The 26,525-nt window shown below is 39.0% G+C and overlaps 1 protein-coding gene across 6 annotated transcripts in view; it reads right to left on the bottom strand.

Annotated features, from left to right (window-relative positions):
• Tpst (tyrosylprotein sulfotransferase) overlaps window positions 1-26,525 on the bottom strand; it is a 75,546-nt gene that overhangs the window by 6,805 nt on the left and 42,216 nt on the right. For 2 of the 6 annotated variants that reach the window (XM_071787528.1, XM_071787531.1), the window contains 2 exons: window positions 16,811-16,920; window positions 1,561-1,771 (listed from right to left, as the gene is read on the bottom strand). In XM_071787528.1, coding sequence (XP_071643629.1) covers window positions 1,561-1,701 — 141 coding nt within the window. In that variant the 5' untranslated portion in view covers window positions 1,702-1,771; window positions 16,811-16,920. Of the gene's footprint in view, window positions 1-1,560; window positions 1,772-13,880; window positions 14,155-16,810; window positions 16,921-26,525 lie in introns of those variants that run through there. The other 4 variants (XM_071787530.1, XM_071787533.1, XM_071787529.1 and 1 more) reach the window with 3 other exon arrangements.

Raw genomic sequence — 26,525 nt, 5'->3', positions numbered from 1 at the left:
GTTGTACTTAAAAAATACTTTTTACCGAAGTTACCCTCATAAGTAAGTGGGATATAAACTCTTCCTCGTCGTTCGTTCCGGTATTTTACCGTAACTACCTTAACGCAATTAAAGTAAGTCTACAAGAAAATTAATAAAAGCGCCTGCAAGTCGACGTCGGACAGCGGAAGTAGATCGGGAAAGGCGCGGAGTTGGCTCGGAAGTTAGACTCGTCGTCGGTGTATCGACTTCGTCGGTAGCAGCAAGTTCGTCGAACTATTCTTCAGGAACGTCGGACATCCCTTTCTGTACGCCCGGTAACGGCAGTTTTGGCGTTGATTAAGGACAAGATGAAGCTTCAGGAGTTGTGCAGTTGCCCGCCCGCTAATACGTGGCCTGACGGTTTAAGTTCGTAGACATATTTCTTTTTCTTCTAATCTGGCAGCAATGAAGCGTGACACGATACAAAACACGATAAAATAATTATCTCTCATTTCTTCGTACATGTTCTCAACAGTATGCTTTGTTCGTAATTTATCATTTAACTCTTTATATCGTCAGACTTTTTTAAAAATAAGAAATAAATGTCCACTTTAATTTAATTTAATTAAAAATTGTTTGGGACGGTCTTCTTTAATTAAAATGAGTTCTATGTTACCTTAATAACTTGATATTTATTGGATTTTTTTCAAATATTCCGAACATATATATGTCCAACTGAACGTCAAAGAGTTAATAAAGTTAATAAAGTATCTCTGCGTCACGGCAAAAAAGTGGAGCGATACTTTGAAGCAGTCGAAAATCAACAACGAAGTTTCTCGTTAAGAATTCTCGGGGAAAACTAACGAAAATTATGAGGACTTCGAAAGACGAACGCTTATTAAGTTGAGAAAAGTTTCCGACCGATATCTCAACTGCTATCAATAGAAGAATTGTACTTTTAACGGCGGAGAAATATCGCCGGAATAAATGTATAAGGCGCGCAGCAGAGGAGAGATTCTACTTCGAGGAGAGAAGAGATAACATTTAATTTAAACGCAAAGTATATTCGAATTGAAATGAGTTCCGTCCACGAACCTCATTCGGCCGGGCCACGTATTCGATTGGTAAACTTGTTCGAATTCGATTGCGCGAAACGGACCATTTAACAACTGGGCACAATTAATACTTTAACAATCATTAATTGCCGATTAATAATGTATGGACACTGCCGCGCCAGCCGCGATAATACGTACCACGCTCGTATTATATATTATCGCTATTATTATTAATTCCGATTAATTATTATTGTTATTATCGCGCCGGGACGGGGAGAAGAGGGCCAAGGGAGCGAAAATGAAGTGAGGTTGTTGCAAAGTGGATAATTAAAATTTCTCGCTTAAATAGAGAGGATAATTTCTGATGGAAGTATACGAAGGCGCATTTTCAATTATATATTTAATGTTCTCCCAAATTCTAATTTTATTTAATCGCGAAAGAATTTACTTTCTTTATCTCGTCGAGTAATCGGAAAAAGGATGCGATTTCTATCGAAGGAACGGAAAATTACTGATTGATCGAAATCCCCGATAGCGTTCTTACCTCCTTGCTGACCATCACAGCCGCGGGCATGTACCTGGTGGAGCCGCAAATAATGCCCAGCTGGTAAAGAGCGAAGATGAGAAGGAGGCCTACCAGGCAGGCGATGGGCCCCTTTCGGCCGCCGCGGCTCGACAGCAACATTTCGCCCGTCGCGCTAAAAACCACCTCTCACCAGGTACTCCGTGAACAGTCTACTACTACCTCATTGTATCTGCAATGCAAATAAAATCTCTCTTAATTTCTCCTTTTAATTCTTTTTCTCACGGGACGGGCTTTTCTCAGACATTTAAAGCATCAGAAGTTACGATTTCTATTGAAGGCGAGATTGAAAATTTTATTCTCGCTAGTCCTCGATAATCTCGGGGAAAGTACGAATCTAGTTCCCGGACTGTACACGGTAGACCGTAATGAGCATTAATTTCTGATCGTCTATATGGACTTTTTACAGAGATTCTTTTATGTAATACTTACTTCGAAGTGGCGATCTTTATTGAACGTAAAATCATGCATTTATTTTCTTGCGTCATTAATCTCGGCATATTTCTCATATTAAGACTTTAAAATAATTAATCAAAAAATTAACGGACTATCAAGCAATGATCTGGACGTGATCGCCAATATCTGGTTCACGAACGGACCGCGAAGAATTAATCGTCCAACCTCTCGGAATCGAAGATCGTCAGCTCTGGATTAAATCGAGACAAGTGAAATAGCGTGAAGAAATCCTGGGGGTGATTTTCGAAATTCACTGATCGCCTCGACATTTCACATGTCGGCGTGAAACATATACGCGCGCGGCTCGTTTTACCACGGCTTTTCTCCTCGCGTTTTCTTTCTCTCCGAGCCACTTTTCCAGCTCCCATGAATTTTGCCCGATTCTTCCGAACATGTGCCGTCGATATTGTTTTCGCGCTCGGTACCTTAAGCTCCGTATTTGTCTAGCATGTCGAATTGTCGTAAAATTGATATCCGTGCAGCACCGTGGCGGGAAAGAGAAAGAGAGATCAGCAGCAATGGGGTCGATGTTTACGACAACGTCTGGCTGCTGGCACTCACAAAATATTGTACGTTTTTTCGTACGTTCGCAGTATCTGAATGATATATCCCTAAAATACGCACCCAGCCGTGCGATTATATGCTAATGGACGAATATAAAGAGCCCGGGCATCAGGTGATTGACGTGTATCGAACCTTAAGCTCGAAAAAGGACGACTTTAGGGAGTGTCGACAAACGAGATGGCAAAGATGGAATATCCTGGCAACTCCGTCAGGGATCATTGGCGACTCGCAATAAGTCTACGATTTCTTGAGAAATTTATAAGAAGAGGATCACAAGCTTCGAAGCATGACTTTTACCAATACTCTTATTAAAAAATATATATATAAATAAAAAATTAAAAAAATTGCGATTTTTTTAAAACAGTTTCACGGAAGAAATAGTCTCTTTTATTCTGTTACCCAGACCATGCGATATAATTTGAACAACGATGTTTAAACGAAAGTTGAATTAAAGTACGCGCCGTATTGACTTACAGAAAGACCTGCTGCAATTTTACTGCCTCGTCAGGAAAGTGCCGAGAGTACCGGGTCAAATTTCCTTCTTTTTTTTTATCTTCTTTTACGTTTAAAATCACGATGGGCCTGTAATCGTATGCCGCTCGTCCTTGATGTGTAAGTTTAATGGAAGTTTAACGTGCCTTAGAGTAATCCGGCTATTTTAACCGATACCCCATTATAGCCGACGTCGTTGCTTGACTGGCGGGCTAACGAGAACGAATCGATCGCAAGACAAAGGGCGGGCCTCATTTGAGTTTCTAGGAAAGTTATTGATTCGACCTAAATCGTTCGATTCCAATCCATAGCAAATCCTTCGTTAATACTACGCAATGTGTGGCAGCAACAATTAGCAGCTCGAAATTAGAATTACTGTAACGGTATTAAATTACAGGATGCATATTTGCTATGAAAATTATCGATAATCAAAAAAGTTTGCGTTTCTGTTTGGAAAAATGTGTCTATAAGTATTTAATAATTTTTTCGCTAAAAAATCAAGAAAATAGGTTCCATATCACATTATGATAGAAATAGATAAATAAATCCATATAATTAATTAAAAAATAAAAAAACATGCCAAAAATAATCCAAAAATGTCAAATGATATAATTCCATAATATCAAATCTCGTTAAAAATCATGGTGACAGAATTGCTGCAAAATTTATCTCAATTAAAAAAAAAAGCGTCAGATAGAATTATTATTTCGCTGTACGTTTCGGAGTTTCGATTTCGCCAAACAGTAACTTTGCAATTTGACATGCAATAGCGGGGAAAAATGGTGATTTTTGTTTCAAAGGGCGGCTGCGAATTCAGCGGAAAGTTACGATGTCCATCAAATATTTGGCTTCCACCTTTCACGTATAATCACGAACGGTCCGTTTCTCTATCAAGCTCATCCACCGCGCCGAACGCCGCGCCGGCTCGCTCGCAATTTAAACTTTAATCGCGAAAGCTGTGGAACAATAGCGGCTACGATACAGGGATGCGGACAAAAGATATGCATTATAGACTGGTTCTGGAAAAAAAAATAGAAAATCTCCATTCATTCGAAACTGCAGCGACTACAATATCAACTAAACGCTCGAAATGCAACATTTTAGACATCAGGAGGGAATGGGAGAAGAAATGAAAGGAAAGAAGAGCTCAATTGCATGGAAATTGGACAAGGATTCTCGTAGTATCCGGTTGCACATAATAATTAATGTGATCTTTTAAAATTAGTTTCGTACTAGAGCATCCACAATTTATTACGGGATAACGCAATTGAAATTCATCGACGCGTGATGCACGTATAGTAATAATTGTAATTATAATGACAATAATAATAATAATAATAACAACAGTCACAACAATAATAAGGGATCCCGCAATTTCACCTCCCGTGCGTCATTTTAGCTACCGACTGTCGTTGTATATTCGCAACGTTTTCAAATTCAGTCGAGAGCTTTTACATCACGTCGTCAAATACCCATGGGCTATTTTGTGTTTTACTCGCGTCCTTTAAATATTTCATGTCAATTACTCGATTTCCCGACTATTCGTTGGAAAACGAAAAAGCAATTCACGTGACGGGATATGTGGCCGTTCGGTAAAACGGCCGCGTTTTTAACGCGATTTAATTCTCGAATTCAAGGAAGATTCGCTCCGTTTTATTCGTATCGTTCATTATCACATAGATGAGACTTCACTTAGGCGAGTCGCTGTAGTTTATCGAGATTCCCCTTTGTTCCCCGCTATCGCTATCGAAAGTCGATGGTGGCACGAATTCTGGCGGAAACTTCGTAACTGCGCGTCGGGAACAGAAAGCAGCGGTCAAGCTTACTTAGCTCGACATTGGCCATTCTTTTTCACTTTTTATCCTCGCGACGAAAATTCCTTTATTACACTGCTTCTGAAAAGCGTCAACCCGTTAAAACGGTATTACGTCTACAGCGCCGGCGAAAGAACGGAAACCGGCGGCTTTTTGCAGCGGACACCTCCAGCACGTTTCGCATATACGGTAAAATATTAAAGATTCATACTGAGAATAGTGAGAATATTACGTAGGTGCAAGAATAAAAGTAATAAAAGTAATTCATCGAACTTTCAATAAGCAAAAATCGATCCTAAATTCGCAAAAAAATACATCCGTAAAGTTTTATTTTACGGCATATTCTGTGACCTCACTTACTCTACTATATATAATTTTAGTTCATATAACATTCTCCTTTCTTATTGTCCTTTAGATTTAGATTCTAGATCACTCTCTAAAATATTAAAAAGTATTAAGTAAGTATTAACATATTAATAATCAGTTATAATAAAATCATAATCATAACGTACTTCACTGTAATTTATATATTTATGTATAAATCGTAGTAGTTTAATATCCATTGTATAATAATCTTGAAAGGCTTAAATGATTAAAAATCAAACATATAAAGAACAAGCACAAAGCCATTGTACAATATTGTATAACATTAAAAATTGAAAAATCTTCTATTTATATACACGCTTTAATTAAGAGCGAAAGCTGTAGCTTAGAAATTCACCGAACGACGATAAATTGCTCAGTTTACATATACTGAAACGTATTCTCTGATTCATCGATTTTTAACGGGGAAACTGCCGGGATCAGCGGTCGGAAACCGAGCACCGGAAACCGTGAATCCGCGCAAATGCAACATCGGTTCGCGCGTGAGCTTGCACGCTAATTGAAAGCCCGCGTTCGTACTCGCGCGCTCGCGTGCGATAAACCGCAACGAGTTAAAAGTTAAACAAATGTCAAATTTAATTTGACTATGCGCCAAAGCTGATGCACCCTAATATCGTAAAATTGACGGAAAGTTCGCATGCTTCCTATACGAACCCCGGAATCGAATTTGGCCCGCGAAGATAATAAGTAATAATCGTCGAAAACATTTCGTTAAACAATTTAGATCTTCTTTTGTAAGATTTAACTGTAATTTTAAATACTGTGTATTGAAATCTGTAATATTGTCTGGAATAACAAAAGAAAGAAGGAAAAAGAAGAAAAAATGAATTAAGGTGGTCCTTTCGTGAGAACAATAGGTACCTAAATAGATAGGTACCTAAATTTGATATATGTTAAATATACAGTAATAAGGGGCATGTGTACGAAAAATCAAGTGAGGTTACCGACACTTTACAAGAAATAAGTCATTCTAAATGTGCGTTCGCGGAGCGTGCCATTGTCATTCTATCCTTGTTTACATCTAATGAACGAGAAAGATAGAATGATGCAAATCGCCACGTCCGAGGTTTTCAACGAATAATACATGTACTTAGCGATCAGATGAATACATTATTCATGTCTTAAAATATTCCCTGAAGTTTCCGGATTTCGTACATACCTTGAAAATAAAGGCTTGCCGAATGTTTTGCTCTGATATATGAGGTTAAATAAGTAGTGGTCCAATCGCATATTGCTTTACTCGTACTGTTATGCCTGACCTAACCTAAATCGAGTCCAACCGCACTACTATTGTGATATTTTTTTAATTAGTAAATAATTAATACGATTAAATCGTGCGTGTAAAATCATATTATATTATTATAATTATTGGGATGTTGTGTAATGTTGTCAATATGTCTGTTTTCAATTACCTCATGACGGACTGTTACTTGACTAGCTGGGTCCGCGAAAGGACCACCTTAAATAATTATTTCTTTGATTTTTATCGAACCTTTTCTGACAGTTCTCAATGTACGGCGTGAATTTCCGAACTCGTGGCAATTCCGATTGTCTCTTCGAAAATAAATTCCGCGCTTCGAAGTCCTTCCACTTTTGCAGAAGAGTACCGCCGCAAGTTTTCTTCTTCGGGGAATTCGGTTAAGGCGCTCTGGATGTTATCGATCGTCTCAAAATAATGTCCTTTCGGGTGATTCCTCAGTCCACCGAGGAGGAAAGAAGTTGCCGTTTGGCGACGAAAGCGACGAAGGAGAGTACACTGGGAGCACCGAAGTGTTTTTGAGGTCAAAAACTCTCGCGAAGGATGCATTATCCCGATGCAAAAGCGTCAATGTGACACCGACGTGTTCTTTTCGATCCCATTCTCTCGCGAAGGATCAACAATTTTTGCGAACGCTTGAGAGGACGTCATTTTTGTCTGAGTCGACGACAAGGCGCTGCAACCAGTGCAACCGACGCTCTGAAAAATATCGCGGAAAAAGATTCCAGGCATCGTAATAATATCACGTATAAAAATCTTCCATTCTCGGATTTTCGTACGAGCCGAAAAACAACTGTGCATGCCACATGATTTTTTATTATCTCCATGTTACCGATTTTCCGCGATAACCCCCGCGAAAAGCATCGACGAACAAATTTTAATTACGGCATAGGTATTCGCGAAATTTCGGAATCCAACCTTCCCCCCCCTCTCCCAAAACTCTCGTTCGCGTAACGTGTTTTGTAACCCTTTTAATTTCGCTTCGGCGCGTTACATTTTGGTCAAGGTATAGACCAGCCCTCGAGCGAGATTTAATCGTTCGATTTATCGTTTCGCAGCGAGAAATAATTCGGATTTGTCAGGCTATCCATGGGGAAGGGAGTACGGCATCGATCGGCATCAGCATCGACCGTGCGAATCTAACGCGAACGAATATCGCGAAAATGAAATTCCGGCTCGCTTTTATTGCCCCATGTCATTTGATTGCACCGATCTCATCGGCCGGTTTATTATTGATGGTACAAATTTTCGCGAAAGTTAACTGCTCGCCGCGAAACTCGCCCGCCGGCTCGTTTGGTGTTCCAACACCGTCATAGCTGGGATGAAACGGGATGCAGCCGGGTTAAGCGGGTCAAATGTGGCTCCGCTTTAACAATACCCACTTAATTGCGCGCGAAATGTTGCCATTAACCTTTATCCTTTTACCTACAAAAAATGTTTCCTTCAATTTCATCGATAAACAACATAGAAATGTATATCCCAGGTAATCGGATTAACAATTATTGATCGCGGCAAAGCCCACTTTAGACGATCTATAATTCGCGACAGAATTCAGAACGGGATTCCATTTATGATTTTATGTGCCATGCATCGTGATTTGTGCATGTGCACACTCTGATATATATGCGTTCTGCATTATACACTCGCGCATTTCAATTCTGCAAATGTTTTCTGCTTTATACGGCGCGCATTAAATTATAAATAAAATTCTGTCAAGAGTAACAGATAATTTTTAAAATCGGTGTACTAATTTTTAAAGCGAGAAAAATAAAAGAACTTGAAATTTTTGATAGCGATACTTTTAAAAGTATCGAAGTATTGTTCGCGTGAATTCACGCGAGTTATCGGTGCCTCTGCAATTGAGTAGTATATCGCATTATACGTGCTCAGTAATGTAAATAATTCATTAAATCATAGTCATTAATAAATTATGCTAATTCGATTACTCGTGATTGATCATGATTTGATAATCGTTAATTTAATGTTAAATCAAATTACGTTTTGCTCATTCGCGTGTGTAACCCGCCAGCAATTTTTCTCGTCTGCAACGTATCATAATTCAAAACGACTACCTCACGTATCGGAGAATTATTATCCGCTGGGGTATATCCCGTATCCTGAGACGGCGCCCAAATGAAGTTAAGCCACGCGATCTCGCCGCAAACGTAACCGATCGATTTTCCTCACATCGAAACGGAAGATCGGGTCTTGTAGTTTCATCTAGCGTCTCGGAGAGTCCAGAGCAATTTTAGACGATCCATTATTCCCGACAGAATTCGCAATGGAACTCTACGTACAAGATGTCCCAGAACTATTAAGAGCGTACAATTTGAATTTACAACGGGTAATAATAATGAGTTTATGCATTATCACATTGCGATGTAACGCGTAAAAGGAGTGGAGGATAGTAGATGGAATTTTCTGCGTAAAAACTCTGCTTTTTTGATACTGTCTTTTACATGTATAAATATGATCTTCCAATAATAAAAATCTCAAGACCAATATGTATTATAGTCTTAAAACGTAATATTTAAAAAATAACGAAAAGTTTTAATAGAGATCTGGGACACTATTGTACAGTTAGAAAGCAGCTCCTATACATCCTTTTTAATTTCTACAACTTAGTAAACGCGCTGCAGAGACGGCCAAATCGTTTTATATAAAAGCTGTCCAATTTAGTTTGTCGGTCACGTGCTAAAAATAGATTTTTTTTATAACGAACCCGTCGTTTGCATGGCGATCGTTCTCAATTTATATCGAATGCCCGCGGGCAATGGTTCGTAACGAATTTTTAAACGGCTTTTTAAATAACCTACGTATATTGCATTTCACCTATGTCTCGTCCCATTACCTCGATTGAGAACATAATTTTTCGGCAGACGTCACGGTATAATTGTATTCTTGAGCATCGATAACTATATAAAGTTGCGATATATATTTATAACGATAGAAATAGATATATATCTGTTTCTGCCGGTTATTTAATTGCATTTGTAATTAATTTTGCTAATTCAATATAGTTCAATATGATATATATATGTGTGTGTGCTAAATCATATTGTATATATCTATATAATTATGTAAAGATTAAATTAATTAGTATTTTGGATTAATATTTCGTTAAAGACCTGCAAATTGAAAAACAGATGATGTTCCACTAATTATTTGCGGCTTCAAAGTTTAATCCGCGGAAATTGCTTGCTTTCATATTCAATAGTTTACTAACTCGGAAGCTATCAATTTCTCGACGTTCTCACCGATAAACACTAACATTTTGCAAAAGATAACGGTTACGTGATCCATTCTCCGATGATTCTAGGATACCTCATATTTGCATTTAAAAAGTTCTCATTGCAACGGATTAAGGCGAGCGTTAAATAACGGGAGGAAAAAAACAAAGATGCAAGAAAAGTCTTTTCAATTTCGAGCCGATTACGAAACTCCGTATCTCTACTTAAAGTTTAAGGGAAACAGGAAGCGCCTAATGCAATTTCCTGTTGAATGTAGCGTTTGCACGGTATTCTGAGAAAATCGATAACCCTCAGAAATACATATCTGTATAGAGAAATATCTCTCCTATCGCGCTTTTCGACGCTTCAGGATATTAGAAACGTGCGTGGATTGCGACGAGAGCCGGAAATGGCCAGCGGGCTCTCGATACTTGGATCGAGAATGCTCCGAAATCGAGAAGCAGCCCCGGGTAGGAGGGGAAATAGATTTAATCCCCTCTTGGATCTAGCTGCGGGCTCTCGCAGACTCCATCTGAAACTGCAACTTCCTGCGAGGCGGACAGTTGAACGAATAAACATTTGCAGAACATCAGGGTGTTATTATATCCCGTGACCATCGTGTTTATCCGATAATTTTCTTTACCCGATTACTTTTCTTAACGGCTCGCAAATAATAGAAATAATAAATGACGAAAGTAAGTTACGCAGTAAAATCTGCAAGTAATATCTTAATATTGCTAGATAAACGCATTTCCTCGAACGATACCTTCTGCCTTTCGTCTACTGCCACTAATCTTCCTTTTACGAAAGTTCAATCTCTTCGGATTGTGGCAGTTACGATATATCACGGCAAAACTTTGCGAAAATATACTTGTTGTCGACAAGTTGATTTGTATTTCGTCCAAAGTGCCCGTGGGAAACGATGATTTCGTATTTCACGATCGTAAATTTCTTTTACCGACGCCTCGACCAGAGAGTGCACGCGCCATTCTTTCGAATACGCGCCGGCTTTTTACATCGTTTTGCTTTCGCTTTTGTCGCGCGCGAGATGTAACCTACATTCGGCGAGAAGCGAGCGATAAAATACATATAGTGCGTATTACATCTCCATAACGTGGCGAGAGATGCGGAAAAGGAACGAGGATGGAGGCTGCATAGGGCGATACGCCTGATAAGTATATTGCATTTAATATATTTTTACTACATTTAATATATATTCTGGTTCGACCCTTTAACCAGACGAATGCCTGTCGTCATAACAGTTTCCACTTTTACTAGTTTTTATGATTGAAACGAGGAAAATTGAATTTAATTTACATTGCACCGTCGAGAAAAAAGGACGATGGACGTATAAATAGTGAGCAAATTATTAGATTTCCCATTTTGTGCGCGGCTCTGATTTTTTATTTATTTAAATACTTAACTCATCGACGTTCTAAAAATGTGCAACTACGTGGCTTTAAAAAAAAAATGTTTTCCTATAAATGGATTAATTCTGTAATCAGAATGACGAATTTTATCGTATCTAGGATTTAAATAAAAAACGTCGAAGGACTTGCGCATCGGCTACTATATCGACGTACTGTCGTATATCCACGCGGGATCATATATCGGCACAAGGATAGGTCGATATTTTCCGCGCGACTTTTCGGCCCGGAAAACAGTCAAAAATATATAGAAACGACCTCAAATCCTCGCCGGAAAATAGAGAGCCAAAGAATAGGTACGAGTTGGGAAGCCGCGTTCCCGGAGCTTTGCCGGAGCACTCAATTTTTCAATACCGCGAGCGAGCAATATATGTTCTCTTCCTATTCGCGTATTTGTATTTGCATCGCCCCCCCTTTTTGTTGTCGTTCATGGACGCTTTTATACGCGAGACAGAGTCCCTTCGCCGGGGAATAAACAGAGTATCATCGAAAAGAGGGCGAAGTAATTAGAGACCGTTCGCGTCCGAAGCTAACTGCGCTCGAAGCGAGAGCGCTTTTGTAAAATCGGCTTTGAAAATAAGAAAAAGTGCGTAAGCTGACAGAAGTGAAAAATATGCGCGTAATATTCCTTATGCTTTTCTTTTCAAATGCGCGCTTTCCATATCCGCTCTTTCAGGATAAAATGACGAGACCGATGATAAATATCGCGATAATGAAACATTTCAAGTTTCACAATTGCTTCGGTTTAACATGAATTTTAATTCGAATATAAAAACCGCATATTATTAACTTAACTATGAATTCGGTTTAATGACATAAATTTATTTGCACATTATTTTGGAGAAGGATCTAATTGATTTTTCCGCCGAAAGAGAGAACAGTTCGCTGCAGGCTTAAATAATCTGTTAACAAAAGTACGTGCAGGAGATCAGAAACCGCCGGCAAATGCATTGTAATAATACTGATCCCGGTTGTATTTAACGCAAACGACATTATAACGATTATATAATAAACGCTGCGATTCCTCTATCGAGTTCGTAGCGAAAGAAATGAAAAATCGATACTATCGCGAAACAGCCAGGAACCTCTCGCCGTTTGTGAACGAGAAAGCGAGGAAAGGAAAATCGGCTGCATACGGCTGATAATATTCAGATACTTTACGCCATTTCTTCTCGTCGACTTTATATAGTCGAAACGTATATCGTTCTACAAAAATGAAATAAATCCTCTCTTTTACTTTTAGCTTTGAAAATATTTTCTTGCGAAATATAATATCAATAAAAGAGGCATTAATTAGAGATAATTAAAATAAAATGTAATCTATTAGACTTTCAGCTGCGTTTCTATTATTCGTTGGCTTACGTTATAAAAGCGAGTCCATTAATTAACAATCTACGAACACAAAGATATATATTCGTATTGCGTAATCCACAGGCTTCTACGTATTTATAGTCTCTCTTGGAGACTAACGTTTCAGATCGGCACCCCGATGTTCGCGCGAGTTACAATACCCACATGTATAGCACACGATATCCGGTTGAATCTCCGTGATCCCAATTTATAGGACATCCGGGGATCTCATGCGGGGGATAGCATTATCTTTCACGACTTTTTCGCTAAGGAAAAGATTATGCCAAAGAATCCGTAGTTTGAAGGAACATTCAATGATTTGAGGACAACCTGCACGCTGCGGCTTTCTGCCGCGAGATTAACTAAACTATTTTTAAAATCGCGTGCGATTGTAGCGATTAGTTGGATTTTTGCTGAGAAAAAAATCGTTTTCAAATGTGTATCAAAAAAGGGGAAAAAATCGGCGGCCATTAAAGTGTGCGGTAATATCGCAGAATTACCGATAATGTCGTTTCTCGTTTAACACCTGGAAAGGGAGACTCGGGGGTTGAAAAGATATGAAAATGCAGCGCAAAATCCCTTAATCGCTTTTTTCTTCTACGCGCATTTGCGCGTAATCGAGCGTGAATTAAATGCAAAGAGTTCGGTACTCGCGTTACGTTCGCTCGCTTTTAACGAGGAGCATTTTCGGCACTGTGACTTAGTCAATCGCGTTTTCAATTGTAACAAGTGAGAGAAAGAGGGAGAGAGGGAGAGTCAGATAGAGAAAGAGAGAGAGAGAGAGAGAGAGAGAGAGAGAGAGAGAGAGAGAGAGAGAGAGAGAGAGAGAGAGAGAGAGAGAGAGAGAGAGAACGAGAGGCGTCATTGATACTGCAAACGGGAATCGGCTTAAGTGTTTTAGCTGCATTTTAATTGTGTCGAGCTATCGAGCGCATCCTGTTTCGTTATTTTTACTTCGCGAAAAAACCCGAAAGGCTCAACAAATAAAGATATATCTGAAAATACAGCAGATACAATCAATGATAATTTAATAAATAATTTATTAAATAATCTAAAATTGTTCCTGTGGCATCTTATACAGTTAGAACTGCTTTATATCTGGTACAAAATGCAAGAAGATGCATGAAGATATATTTATTATATCCTCTTGAACATAAAAAAACAATTATAAATAAATTAAATAGCATTTACACAGTATAATTTACATTTTATTCTTATAATTAATATTTTTATCCTTTTCAATTTTTTAATTTTTATTTTTCCCTTTGCTGTGCCTCACAGTACAATTACAATCCTTCCTCCCTACCTTTGTCAACGATCCGTCGGGAAGAGACGCCTATTCTTCTTGCTATGCGATGCAATGCGATAGACAGTCATCGATTTTGGATCTATCGAGAGATCTACAGCGTGCTTTATGGCATGTCGCAGGATTCTCGCGAGGGATATCCGGCGCACGTGTGTCAGGAATAGTCGCCATAAATAGAGATTTCCGTCGTTGGATCGATCTCTCGCCGGAAGGTAACGTTATCCTTTTGTTGCTTTTGTCGTGATTTCTCTCGTGAGCAATGTGTTGTTGTTTATCGGACCTGTCTCACAAAATATAGATTGGTCATCTAATAATTTAGCAGCAGCACTCGACACAGATATTGTCATTCGGATCCGGCCTGTTTCTGATGTATTTTCGATATAAGATCAAAATGTTGCTGGAAAAATCAAGTGAGATCTTTTGCATGCTTCATTGGATGAAATTAGCATAAAAATCTTGTGTATTAAAATTTCATAATATTTAATACCAATATAGTATACTTTATTGCTAAATAAATATAATAATTCTCGAAGAAATAAATTTACTGTGAGAGTTCAAAAATATAAATCTAAAAATAACAATGAACGATAAACGTATGTTTTTTCGTATAAAACAAAAATGTGATATTGTTAAATATTATTATATTATTATTGAAATAATATGTATGATTTAATAAAATATTGTAAAAAGCTTTTAAAGAAATGGAGATATATGATGAAACACGATCACATTGCATCCAATCGTACGAAAATCAACATATTCACCGTCCTATGCGGTTCGGGAAATTTTCCTTTTGTGCACAATAAATATTAAGCGACACGGTAGTCAGAGTGGCGGAATATTCTACACGTTATATCTCTTTATTCTGATCAGTAGTCGCGCGTTTTATCGATCTATCGATCTGGATACGAAAGGCGAAACAAGGGCACGAATGACGTTTTAAGGAGGGCAACGGCACCGTTCATCGATGAATAATTCAGCCGTTGCATGTTGATTTGCACGACTCAGTGGAAACGTCGGATTCGATTTCGACATCGATTCTGTCGTTCCCCGATGGCGCGCTTAAAATGAGCTTCCACTCCGCTCATAATTCGACACGATGAATAAATGACACAGGGTGTGCCTGTCGCCTAAAGTTGCCGGCCGACGTGACACTTTAACTGCAGGCACCGGCGACAAATTGGAATCGATTTTTCCGCGGCAGTTTCTTCGTTGATATCATTGCCTCAACGGTTTTATTATAACGTTAAGAAATAACGAGAACTGTCACGTATAAAGGTCACGTAAAAATAAATTGGAAAAAAAAAGTTAAAGTTTAATAATATATCTAATAGTCAATTTAATTTTCTTTCTCTCTTTTTCTCTTGGAGAAATAAGCAATTACAGAGAAGCACGCTATTAACCTGGGATACCAGGTATACGGCGCCTCAGCGACACGAACGTACCGGAAATTAGAATTCTAATTTCCGTTAGATCAAAACGCGAATCCCACAAGTGTACTCGTCTCGCGCGTCAATGCGCGCTGCATATTTCAATGCGAATATTCGCGCCGCGGTCGCGATATACTACCGCGATATTTCATGCGCGCTCTCATAGAGTTTTAACGCATCGCGAGATAATTAGGTCCTGAACAGCCGACACCGCAGCGCCGCGCCGCGCGCCTGGGCTGTGACGTGGGATTTTTGCGCTCTCGGAAGTATTCGCGCCTCCCTTCCGCCGAATTATTTATTGCCGTCCATTTATCTCTGCAAATACGCCGACAAATATAAATTGAAAGATAAAGAAACTGCCTCGAGCTAACGCTGAAACTTAACTAGATTTTTTTTATCGTTATACTTTTCGTTCCGCGCATTATTCCGTGGTAATTTATCGGGTGGAAATTTATTGCGAAGAAACAGGGCTATCGAATAGATGTAAATTCGCTTCGTTAATGAGCTCAACAGGTGCGTGGAGAATGAACATCGACTGGAGATTGAAGCCTTTTAACTTCACGCTTGACAACAGCGCGCGCGCGCACACACATGTTCGTTCTTGTCGGCGAAATTCACTTTTAATCGGATTATGTATGTGTCTTTCCATCCTTCGTGAGGTCAAATCGCTTTGTATTGCGAATGGAGGAAGCGAAAGAGAAACGAGGAAAATCGGAAGGTGGACTTGGTGAATTAAGCGCGAAACTAGCACGGGTGAGATGAAAACGGAAGAATCCTCCAATTCTTTCCAGAGGAAATCAGAACCGTATGGTAGTGAGAAGACAAGGGAAGAAGATGCGCTTTTATGCTCTTCGAGCGAAAGAGAATTTCGTTGGAAACGAACGCCTCGACGAAAATACGTTTGACATAAGAAGATGGGAAATGCTTCTTCTTCAAGTTATTGCATTGACGCGGGCTTCAAAATTCTAATTCGTTTCGCGATTAACGCAAGTAGAAAATTATAGCGATATTTAACAATAAGAAAATACCTATAGGTCGTAAACATTTAATTTCAAAAATATAGATGCTTTCGGAACAAAATAGAAACTTTATTCTGTAGATCAAATATTTTATCATACGTTTTGTACTTTCTGAAAGAAAATATGAATGTTAAATTCTCTCAGGACGTAACATGATTTTTTTTCCGCATATAGTGATTAAACTGATTGACCGCGCCATGTTAATCTTTCCAATTACTGCTCGAGCTTAATCCTAAATTTTCCGAAAAAGTGTCATCAGAATAAAAATGTCAAAAATAAATTAAAATGCCAAAATGAAAATGGAAAATGAAGTTAAACAAAAGAGACACTATTTTTCCAACAAAAAAGATTATTGTTAAAGTAAAGAGCGAATGTATTAAAGCATGTGCTTTCGAATAGTGGTTTTGCAGATCGATGTTACGTCTTGAGAGTTAATCCAGAACTAGTTCGCTTAACCGGGTAACTTTTTGGTCACACTCACCCCACTTCGCCCAATTTGACCGCTGATCTTGGATTGGTCCCGGAATAGTTGGTAATCGCGAGACAACGGCAAATAACGGCAATCCCTTCGTCGAGAAGCGGCGCAACCTGCTGAGAGATTTAATTGGCCGTTAAACGATCGTTCGCTCGAGCCCACGAGCTGAACCGGGCTCTCTCACTCTTCGTTCAATTAACACTAATTACCCGTAACCGTGGTTATAACCGATATACATATATATACTGAAAGACGAAAGGACGCGCACGGTAATAGTTCCCGATAAATCGATAAGCCGTAAGACGATACAGAATTGAACACGAATGCAAAAAGAACGTTAACGTTAGTCTTGCAAATTTTCATCCTGGATGCTATAAATGTGATTTTGACTAACGTTAAATTTTTCCACTTTAAATTTTTAGCTTTGAAACGTCCTGCGCGATATCGAGAAATATTGTGCTCTCTCTATTTCGATATAAAATATAATTATCCCGCAACGATTGTAAACGGATTATATTACAGAGATCTTACAGAGAGAGATATATATATATTATATATATATATATATATATATATATATATATATATATAGTTTTGAAATACGAGCTTGTGGGTGCGTTATTGCGTTTCGGATACAAACAGACCGGTCTGTTTGGTCGAACCCGATCAAATGCTGCTGTGACCAATTAACAAACGTTCCGCGCACAACGTGGTATTCTCGGATCGCGAACAATGTCGAAATAATTAGCATAGCGAACAACGCGCCGTGTCGGAGAATAAATGCATTTGTTAGAAACAAGATAAATCAGAACTTTTTGTTATATATACATACATATACATATATATGTACATATAAACAAAAAGCCCTGATTTATCTTGTTATATATATATATATATATATATATATATATATATATATATATAATCGCTGACATATTATTTATATTACAGGAAGTAGAGCGGTGAAGTTTCTCTTCTTCGTAGTGCATGCGCCTCATATTTTTTCTGTAATTTGTTGCACCAGACTATCTTGATTTATATTTATTTATTAACTTTGGTAGTGACATAGCCAGAGATACGTATTGAAAGAGCATTTCTCTTGCACAATAGCTTTTTAGCAGATAATTAATATACGAACAGCGCTGTGTCACAGGACAAACGCGTTCGTTAGAAAACGAGACCCTTCCAATCCTTTTAAACGAGACCATTATGGCTTAATAAATATATACGCAAACATAAATTTTATAGAAACTGTGTGCGTAAGAGCGCGTAAAATAACTAGGATATATTAAGTTATACAGTTACATAGAATAACAAAGTATACGTGCGCTCTGTATGTGTGTTTGCTTAATAATGGTGACGTCAAAGGGTTGATCTTTCCATATTTATATACAAGTATTGTAATTTTCTAACAATTTTCCCAGTTTAAATACGTGACACACTCATGCAAAATCTTTTGATACCGCATGTATGTGTGTGTGTGTGCGGGGGGGGGGGGGTGTGTATATAATATAAAACAGAGATTTTATTAATATAGATAATAAATGTTTCGTGTAATATAATTTATTATCTAGAATGTCATACTGTTTTTTGAATACAGTTTTTTAAAACCTGTTATACGCTCGCAAGATATCAGACGTCGCTTCATAATATCTCTTTTATAACAGTTCTCTTTTACGAGCGCAAGTAACATTGCAGCAGATCGTTTATGCGCCATGGATTATAAGTTAGCGAAAAGCGCTGTTTCGAGGATCGAATGCATTCCGCCGCGATGGATGCGAGGGATGAAGAAGAAGAAGCAGAAGAAGAAGAAAAGGAGGAGGAGGGGGAAGAGACGGGGGAGACAGGCAGCTTATTAAATTCTCTAGCGAAATACATACAGCAAAACGAATACGGCTACTCTCCCTGGGCTCGAGTTAATAACTCTCTCTTATATACGGTGTTCCAAGTCTTAGTGGAGCTACTTTTCATCTCCGAATTCTTTGACCAATTTGGACTTGATCTTTCCTCGAAGCGGAAATGTCGAGGAAGTTTCTTATTCATTCACAATTTTTTAATCTTATAATAACCTGAATTTTTTAATTAATTGCAACCCATTTCATATTAAAATGTCTTATCTTTCGCCCTAACAAGAGTGCTTTCTTAATATTAAATACGATCGAATGTTATAATATAATTATTTAAATGTTATTAATAATATAATACACATTATTTAGTATTAAATATTTAAATGTTTCACTGATTAATAATTTCTGCTTCTAACAGTTTATTATATTTGACTAAAAAAATATTCTAATCAATTTCCTAAAAGTAATTTTTTGACACTAAAATATTTATAAATGTTCTACCAATGATTAAAGTAATCGTAGTTCAGAGTCAATGTTTCTCGTTAGTAAATTTCTTAATGGAGTTTAACATGCTCGACAAAGAAACCTCCATCCCAGAGGCATTAAACGTAATTGAAAGAAAATGCGTTCCGTTCGTATGTTGTCATTTCATTTGTTTTTGCACGCTACGTGTGCTGTAAGAAGCCCAAGATTTACACTCCATTTAAAAAAAGCTTCGTCAGAGCATAGAATATCGCGCTACACCGATAAAAGCAGCAAGGGTGGTCTCCTAAAAGCTGTTTGCACGCCCTGGATATACGTGAAGTATCTATGTAAACCGGATGAAGCTGAAAAGTGCGCCGCCGCGCCGTAAAAGGCATGTATACAGGGTGTCCCAGAACCTACCGGATATTCCCTTAACCATACCATATTTGGACAATTTGGAGCAGACTTTCTTGAAAAATGAATGTTTCAACAGCTTCGGATAACCGCGCCGGAAAATCCTTTCCTCGGAAAATATCCTGTACCACCGCTATCATCGCGGTGATACAGAATTGAGAGAGATGTGCGATCTTAATAAACAAAGTTAAGTTACGTCAGCTTTTGACCTTTTTAATTTACCTTAATTTATTAATTAATCTTTATTTAGGCATGCGTTACATAACCATAATTTTACTACCCGAGCATATATATATATATGTATACGTAATTCTTTCTCTTATTTCGCACTGTAGCATATCTCACGAACATAATGAAAGCTTTTGCAAAAACATGCGCTCGTCATGAAAGCACCCGGAAGATAAAAACAAAACATGACTGATAAACATTGAGTGTTTTCATAATTCGTCGGTCTCCGGCGGGCTGTTAGTTCTTTCTCGGGAAAGCGGAAAAAGTCAGAGTATTTTTCTTTGGCTGGAAATATCAACAAAAATTTGAGTAATTTTAACTAAAATTTTGTGATTTTTTATCTCTGGTTAACCTATATAATACAAAAATAAAAAAAAATTATTTTAAAAATATACATTAAAAACATTTAATAATACAATACGTATATTACTATTTGATAATATAACGTAATATAATATTTAACATACACATTTACTCACGAAACATCGATCAAATGTTTTACACCCCAAAATCTTTTCAAAAGTTTTTTCATAATGTACAAGAAGAGAAAGAAGAGAGAAGAATAAGTATTTTACAGTTTGCGTATTGCTAAAAGGGTAAATAAATAATATATTTTTAATAAATAAATCATATGAAAAGTTTTTCGAAGCACTTTATCTCACGAAGCATCGTATTTAATATTAATGAAGTAGTCATTATTAGGTAATAGAGATAAAGATTATTCTTAGCATCCGCGAACATGAGAATTCGGGTTTCGGTTTCAGTTTGAAGATATTTCATGTGTTCAGGATATCCACGTGTATCCACAAATTTACAATGCGGCCGTTCCGTTATCCTCGGGGGAAATTACACTCGCGGCGGTACGATAAACTTCGAGCCAGACGCTAATTATTACTCGGAAAGGCAATCTATCCGCCCGTGTAAAAGTCGTATCGATTACTGCGTTAGACGGTAATACCAAAGTTCTCGATATTCCGCCTGGTGGCGGGATATGAAACAGGAGCTTCTCTCTATCACATTAAGTAGAAAAAAAATAACTCGCGCGAGACACTCGATCGATCCGTCCGATTGTGGAAATACGGATAACGTTAATTGGTCGTAAATATTTAATTACGTGCTTAATTGAATATCGAATTGCTTGCGAACGCGCGGAAGGGAGTTCGAGAAGTATATAAATAAATTCTCTGTTAAATAGATTTTTTATTTATATACTCGATGAATGTCGCGCTTATGAGACGACGGGAGAAAATAACGGAAAATATAGCACGGTAAATCCAGCACGCGTGTCACGCTATATCTCCTCGCAGCCGAGTTTTCTGAAGCTTGGAACTTTCGTGTAACGTCTCGAAAATCGGAAACTTCCAATCGTTATCACAAAGCCTCTTGGCGTCTACGAGTGTAAGTGCATGTTAGGGATAGTTGCGAAGACATCTTGTCGCCTGAACGATAACAAAAATGATTTATCCGGCGCAGCTGGAACCCGTAATAGTTGCTGCCGCACGGGACGGTTACTGTGGATGCAACGCTAGATTACACCAACGTATTTCCCAAAAGACACGCGGTATACACCAACGCGGACAGTCAGGCATTTCCCCCCTGGGGAAATACGGATTGAATTGTTGATGTTGAGTAATACCCAACGACGCGCTGTTATCGAAAAGCGATAGCAACGATGCGCAATATAACGGCTAATCTCATAGACTTCAGATGTAGATACGCGATTAGTCCAGTCATTTGGTAGTTTTACCTGGAAAGTTTTCCGGGAGTTTTGAAAATTGGTAATTTTATATATTTCGATGTGCTCTTTCCGAATTTCAACTTTGCCACCTCGTATCTTTGCCGCTCGTGCCGCCATATTGGAAAAATGACGCCTAAAGCAGTTTTTTGACAATATCTCCTTTCCGACTCATTCCACGATAAAAACATTTATATACAAAATAAAACTAGAGAAATTTCCTACAATTTATGTAATAACCTTTTTTTTCGTAAAATTAATAGTTTTGGCATACGAGCGCCGCAAAGTGTAGTTCAACACGCGTTTTGGCCTAAAAACTCATTTCCACACCACCTTGAGGTAGAGTAAGCGGCGCGTTTTTTTTACCGTGGTATCCCCAGTAGGCCTAGTCCACATGCAATTCACTATTCTAAAATTTAGCGCATTCTTCTTCGCTTCGCTGTTCTTGATGGACCAGGTGTTGCGAGTTCATCGTCATTAGTACTGATCGAAACGTCACAGACCGAAATTTCTTCCACATCATCCGCGATGGGATTATCAGTTTCATCGCAATCCTCTTTGTTCTCGATTTCATCATACGTTTGCTCGAAATAGTCTCCGTTTCTTCCTCTTCGTCGCTATCTTGTGATGGAACTTGCGAGTTAATTATCACAGGTACCACTACAATTCGTGCATATAACTGAGCACTTTAACCCAGCCTTTCTGCATTCACAGGCTTTTGACATCTTTTTTGACATCTTTTTTATTTATTTATTTAGTGCTCCGTTATATGCACGAATTGTACCACTACAATTCGTGCATATAACGGAGCACTAAATAAATAAATAAAAAAGATGTCAAAAAAGATGTCAAAAGCCTGTGAATGCAGAAAGGCTGGTTAAAGTGCTCAGTTATATGCACGAATTGTAGTGGTACCTGTGATAATTAACTCGCAAGTTCCATCACAAGATAGCGACGAAGAGGAAGAAACGGAGACTATTTTCGAGCAAACGTATGATGAAATCGAGAACAAAGAGGATTGCGATGAAACTGATAATCCCATCGCGGATGATGTGGAAGAAATTTCGGTCTGTGACGTTTCGATCAGTACTAATGACGATGAACTCGCAACACCTGGTCCATCAAGAACAGCGAAGCGAAGAAGAATGCGCTAAATTTTAGAATAGTGAATTGCATGTGGACTAGGCCTACTGGGGATACCACGGTAAAAAAAACGCGCCGCTTACTCTACCTCAAGGTGGTGTGGAAATGAGTTTTTAGGCCAAAACGCGTGTTGAACTACACTTTGCGGCGCTCGTATGCCAAAACTATTAATTTTACGAAAAAAAAGGTTATTACATAAATTGTAGGAAATTTTCTCTAGTTTTATTTTGTATATAAATGTTTTTTATCGTGGAATGAGTCGGAAAGGAGATATTGTCAAAAAACCGCTTTTAGGCGTCATTTTTCCAATATGGCGGCACGAGCGGCAAAGATACGAGGTGGCAAAGTTGAAATTCGGAAAGAGCACATCGAAATATATAAAATTACCAATTTTCAAAACTCCCGGAAACTTTCCAGGTAACCTCTTCTTTTACGACCAAATGACTGGACTAGATGCACAGCAATGTATTTGGTCGGTTTTTTCCCCTCCTTTTTTTCGGTTCCGGCGATTAATTTGGTCTTTCTCTCTGCAAAGCTTTCCGCAAACCGCATCGATAGTCCGAGACTTTGTTCGTCTCTCTAAAATGTAATTCCCGCTTAGCTCCTGGTGTAGAACAACAATGAAATAAAGTCAAAAAATAGATCCGGCGAATTAATTCAGATTCAATTTGATATTATGTGAATTTATTATTAATTGAAAATTGTCAATTAAAATTGATTTCTTCGCAGGCTATATGGATTATACATAAGTATACATATAAAAATAATGTATAATATATGAATGAAAGTGTAATTAAGACCAACCGAAATATGTACACGTTGCGTATACACGGATCGATGCCGCAACTTCATCTCCTTAGAATGTAACGTCGGATCGATCGTCGGAGGAGAGAAATGGAATCGCACGCCAATTATTTCCCCGACCACGTACCACCGGGATTGGATGCTAATGTATTTGGGCTTCTTATTAGGAGAAAAGCTTCACGATTCAATTAGCGTCGAGTTTGCCGTCGTGTCTATACGCGTGATGGATTCGCGAGAACGGAGCTGCGAGAGACGGTTTCGCACCGCTTTATAGGTTCTCGTTGAGTCTTTCGGCAACGGAACATTCGCCGTCGAACTACCCAGCGTTTTTTAAATCAATTTTTCTGTCGGACATCCAACTTTTCTATCGGGCTGCGACCAGCGAGATGCGTGGGACACACGCGCTGTTTTGTATTCGGCGACCCCCGAGGCCGTGTCGCATTGGAGAACACGATCATATGATATGATTCATATCGCGGCAGATGCAGTTTTTAACGCGCCTCTTATCGCGGCGCGCGGCGCCGTGCCATTTGTCGATTATTAATTCCGAGCTCGATTCCGCCGGCGGCGACGACGGAGTCGTATATAGCTAAATTAATTACGCGACCGTTTGTTTCGTCGTGATTACAATGTCCCGCACGGACGTCGTTGAAATGAACCAAAATGAACCAAACGAGAAACGGGGACCGATCGCGATGTAATACGGCCATGCCGGTAACACGGCGCGCAGAGTTATGCGGGACTTACTACTTTCCGGCCGCGCGTTTGCATTGTAATGAAAGTACCCGCGAGCTAAGGATTGAAACTGCTGTAATTTCTCCGACAACCAGGAGAGTGTCTTTCAAGCGAAAATTAAAACAGCGGCGATGCAGCTGTAAGGTTTATTTCCCCGTAGATTTGCACTACGTCGATAATTAAACTCGTCGAAATCGTACACCAGTTCCGATATTCCCGTCGCTACGATATATCGGACTGTTGCACGTAAAATATCGCATTTCGAAAGTATCAGTTTCCTCGTTTGCTCTTATATAGGGAACATCCCTCTTGATAATCAGACTACAAATCACGTGAACGACGTAACGGGATTTGCAAATCATGCCGCAGTTTGTGCAAAAATAATTTTTTAAGTCGTAGCAAATGTTCAACGATGTAATATTCTGCTAGTATTTTTTTAATAAAAATCGGATACGATTGTAAAGGCAGTTTGTGGTATCCAATATCTTGGTGCAACTCCGATCATTAAGCCGCATTTTTTGGAAACAAATGAATCGATGAAGTAAAATACATAGGTAAGAAAATAACAAAAACGTAATGCGAAAATGCAATAAATTAGCAAAACCATGGACATTTTAAAAATTCTTCTCGCGATACGTATTCCATTATATCCCATAAGTTCCGAAACTTGGCCTTTCAACTTCAATTTTGTACGACTCGTCACGTCGCGTCGCGACGCGAATTTTTCAACGAGTTCATCCAGCAATTTCGTTACAGCGCCAGTTCGTCTAACGAAAAAGTTACTTTCAAAGTTACAGCTTTACAGCGTGAAATTGCGGCGTCGCCGTTGTTTCCAGTTCCCACATGGCGGACGGAAAAGAAAGAAAAAAAAAACAGGGGAAATAAAAACAAAAAAATTCGTACGCTGCCCTTTTCCTTCCCTTGCCGCGCGTGTCGTCGACCGACCAAATGTCGATAATCTTTCTCGGTCCTTCGGGACACGTTTCGGCCCGTTTTTATCAGGGCGCGTCGCTCGAAAGTCCGATAATCCAATTTGCGGCCGCCGCGATTTCCGTCCCCGCGAACCTACGTCGTCGGTTATGTACGAGGACACGTTAATGCTTCCGCGTCGGGGTTTTACATCGTACATGTTAATGAACAATTTCGTTACGAATTCAGTTCCGCTGCGCCTTCCCCGCGTGCAGGAACTGATAATGACCCAACGTAAAATTCTCGGGTCTGCGCGCACACAGACCCAGACATTTCAATGCAATTAATACGGTTAGAATAATTAAATACAGTTAAAATTCGTCCAGTCGCGAATCTACGTGATACTTCGATCACGGAGACAGACAAAATACTCGGAAAGGGTGAAATTTCCAGGAGATTCGAGCAAGGAAAGACGCGGTTGACAAAAGCTGGATTAAAGCGAGAAAGCTCGGCGAATACTCGCGGCGCATTCGAAATAACGCTAAGACAATGCGAGGAACGTAAGACCGTGGAGGAAGAAGGAAGAAGTCAGGTGAGAGGGGGAAAATCTTCTCTCGACATATCTCTAAATAGCTTCCTTCCGCGTTAGCCGCGCGCGCGTATATAACTTTCCGCTCTCGCGTTAGCAAGGGGGAGGGAACGAATGTTCGCCGCTATGAGCGCGGCGATAAAGGCGGCACGAATATTCCCGGATCTCCCGCAATTTTCCAGAAGAATGCCGCCGGCCTCCCCTCCGCAACCGATGCGAATCGGATTTCGCACCGGGATTTCCTCATCCCTCCTACGGAACCTTATTCGGGCGCGTATATTACCTCCTTCGAACAGATTGATAGCGCGGTCTCCGCCGCCTTTTCTCGGACCCCACGACAATTTGCGCGGATAAATATACACAATTTCTTTTCTACTTTCTGTAGCTTTGCATTCTACACTTTTCTTTCACTTCCTACGCCTCTCTTTTCTTCCTTCGTTTATTCTTGCCGTTGTTCTTTCATGTCTTTTCTACTTATTCCAAGATCCGTGATTCTATAGAAAAGACATGAGTCAGTTGAGTCAGTACATAATATGGATTACGTGAATTGATATTGCAGATGATATAGGTAGAACGCTATAAGAGCATTTCTACTTATTCTACACCAAGAAGCACCGTGCTAAGAAATTATTAGGCGGGTAGATAAAATCTTAATGTTACAGTGGGTTGACCAGACTATGTCTCACGGTAAGCACCCTATAAAATAGTCACTGCATGTGATAGAAGATACAAGAAAATGTAACAGAACTCTCTCTCTTTGCCCCGTTATTTTTTTATGAAGAATCCAATGATGAGGAAAATTTTTATTTAATTTTGCCAAGTCATTTGGATCACTACACATTTTGAAATAGA

The sequence above is a fragment of the Temnothorax longispinosus genome, chromosome 9 (genome assembly GCF_030848805.1).
Source record: "Temnothorax longispinosus isolate EJ_2023e chromosome 9, Tlon_JGU_v1, whole genome shotgun sequence".
NCBI lineage: Eukaryota > Metazoa > Arthropoda > Insecta > Hymenoptera > Formicidae > Temnothorax > Temnothorax longispinosus.
Note: the sequence above shows the minus strand (reverse complement) of the source record. Positions and strands in the feature narration are given on the sequence as shown.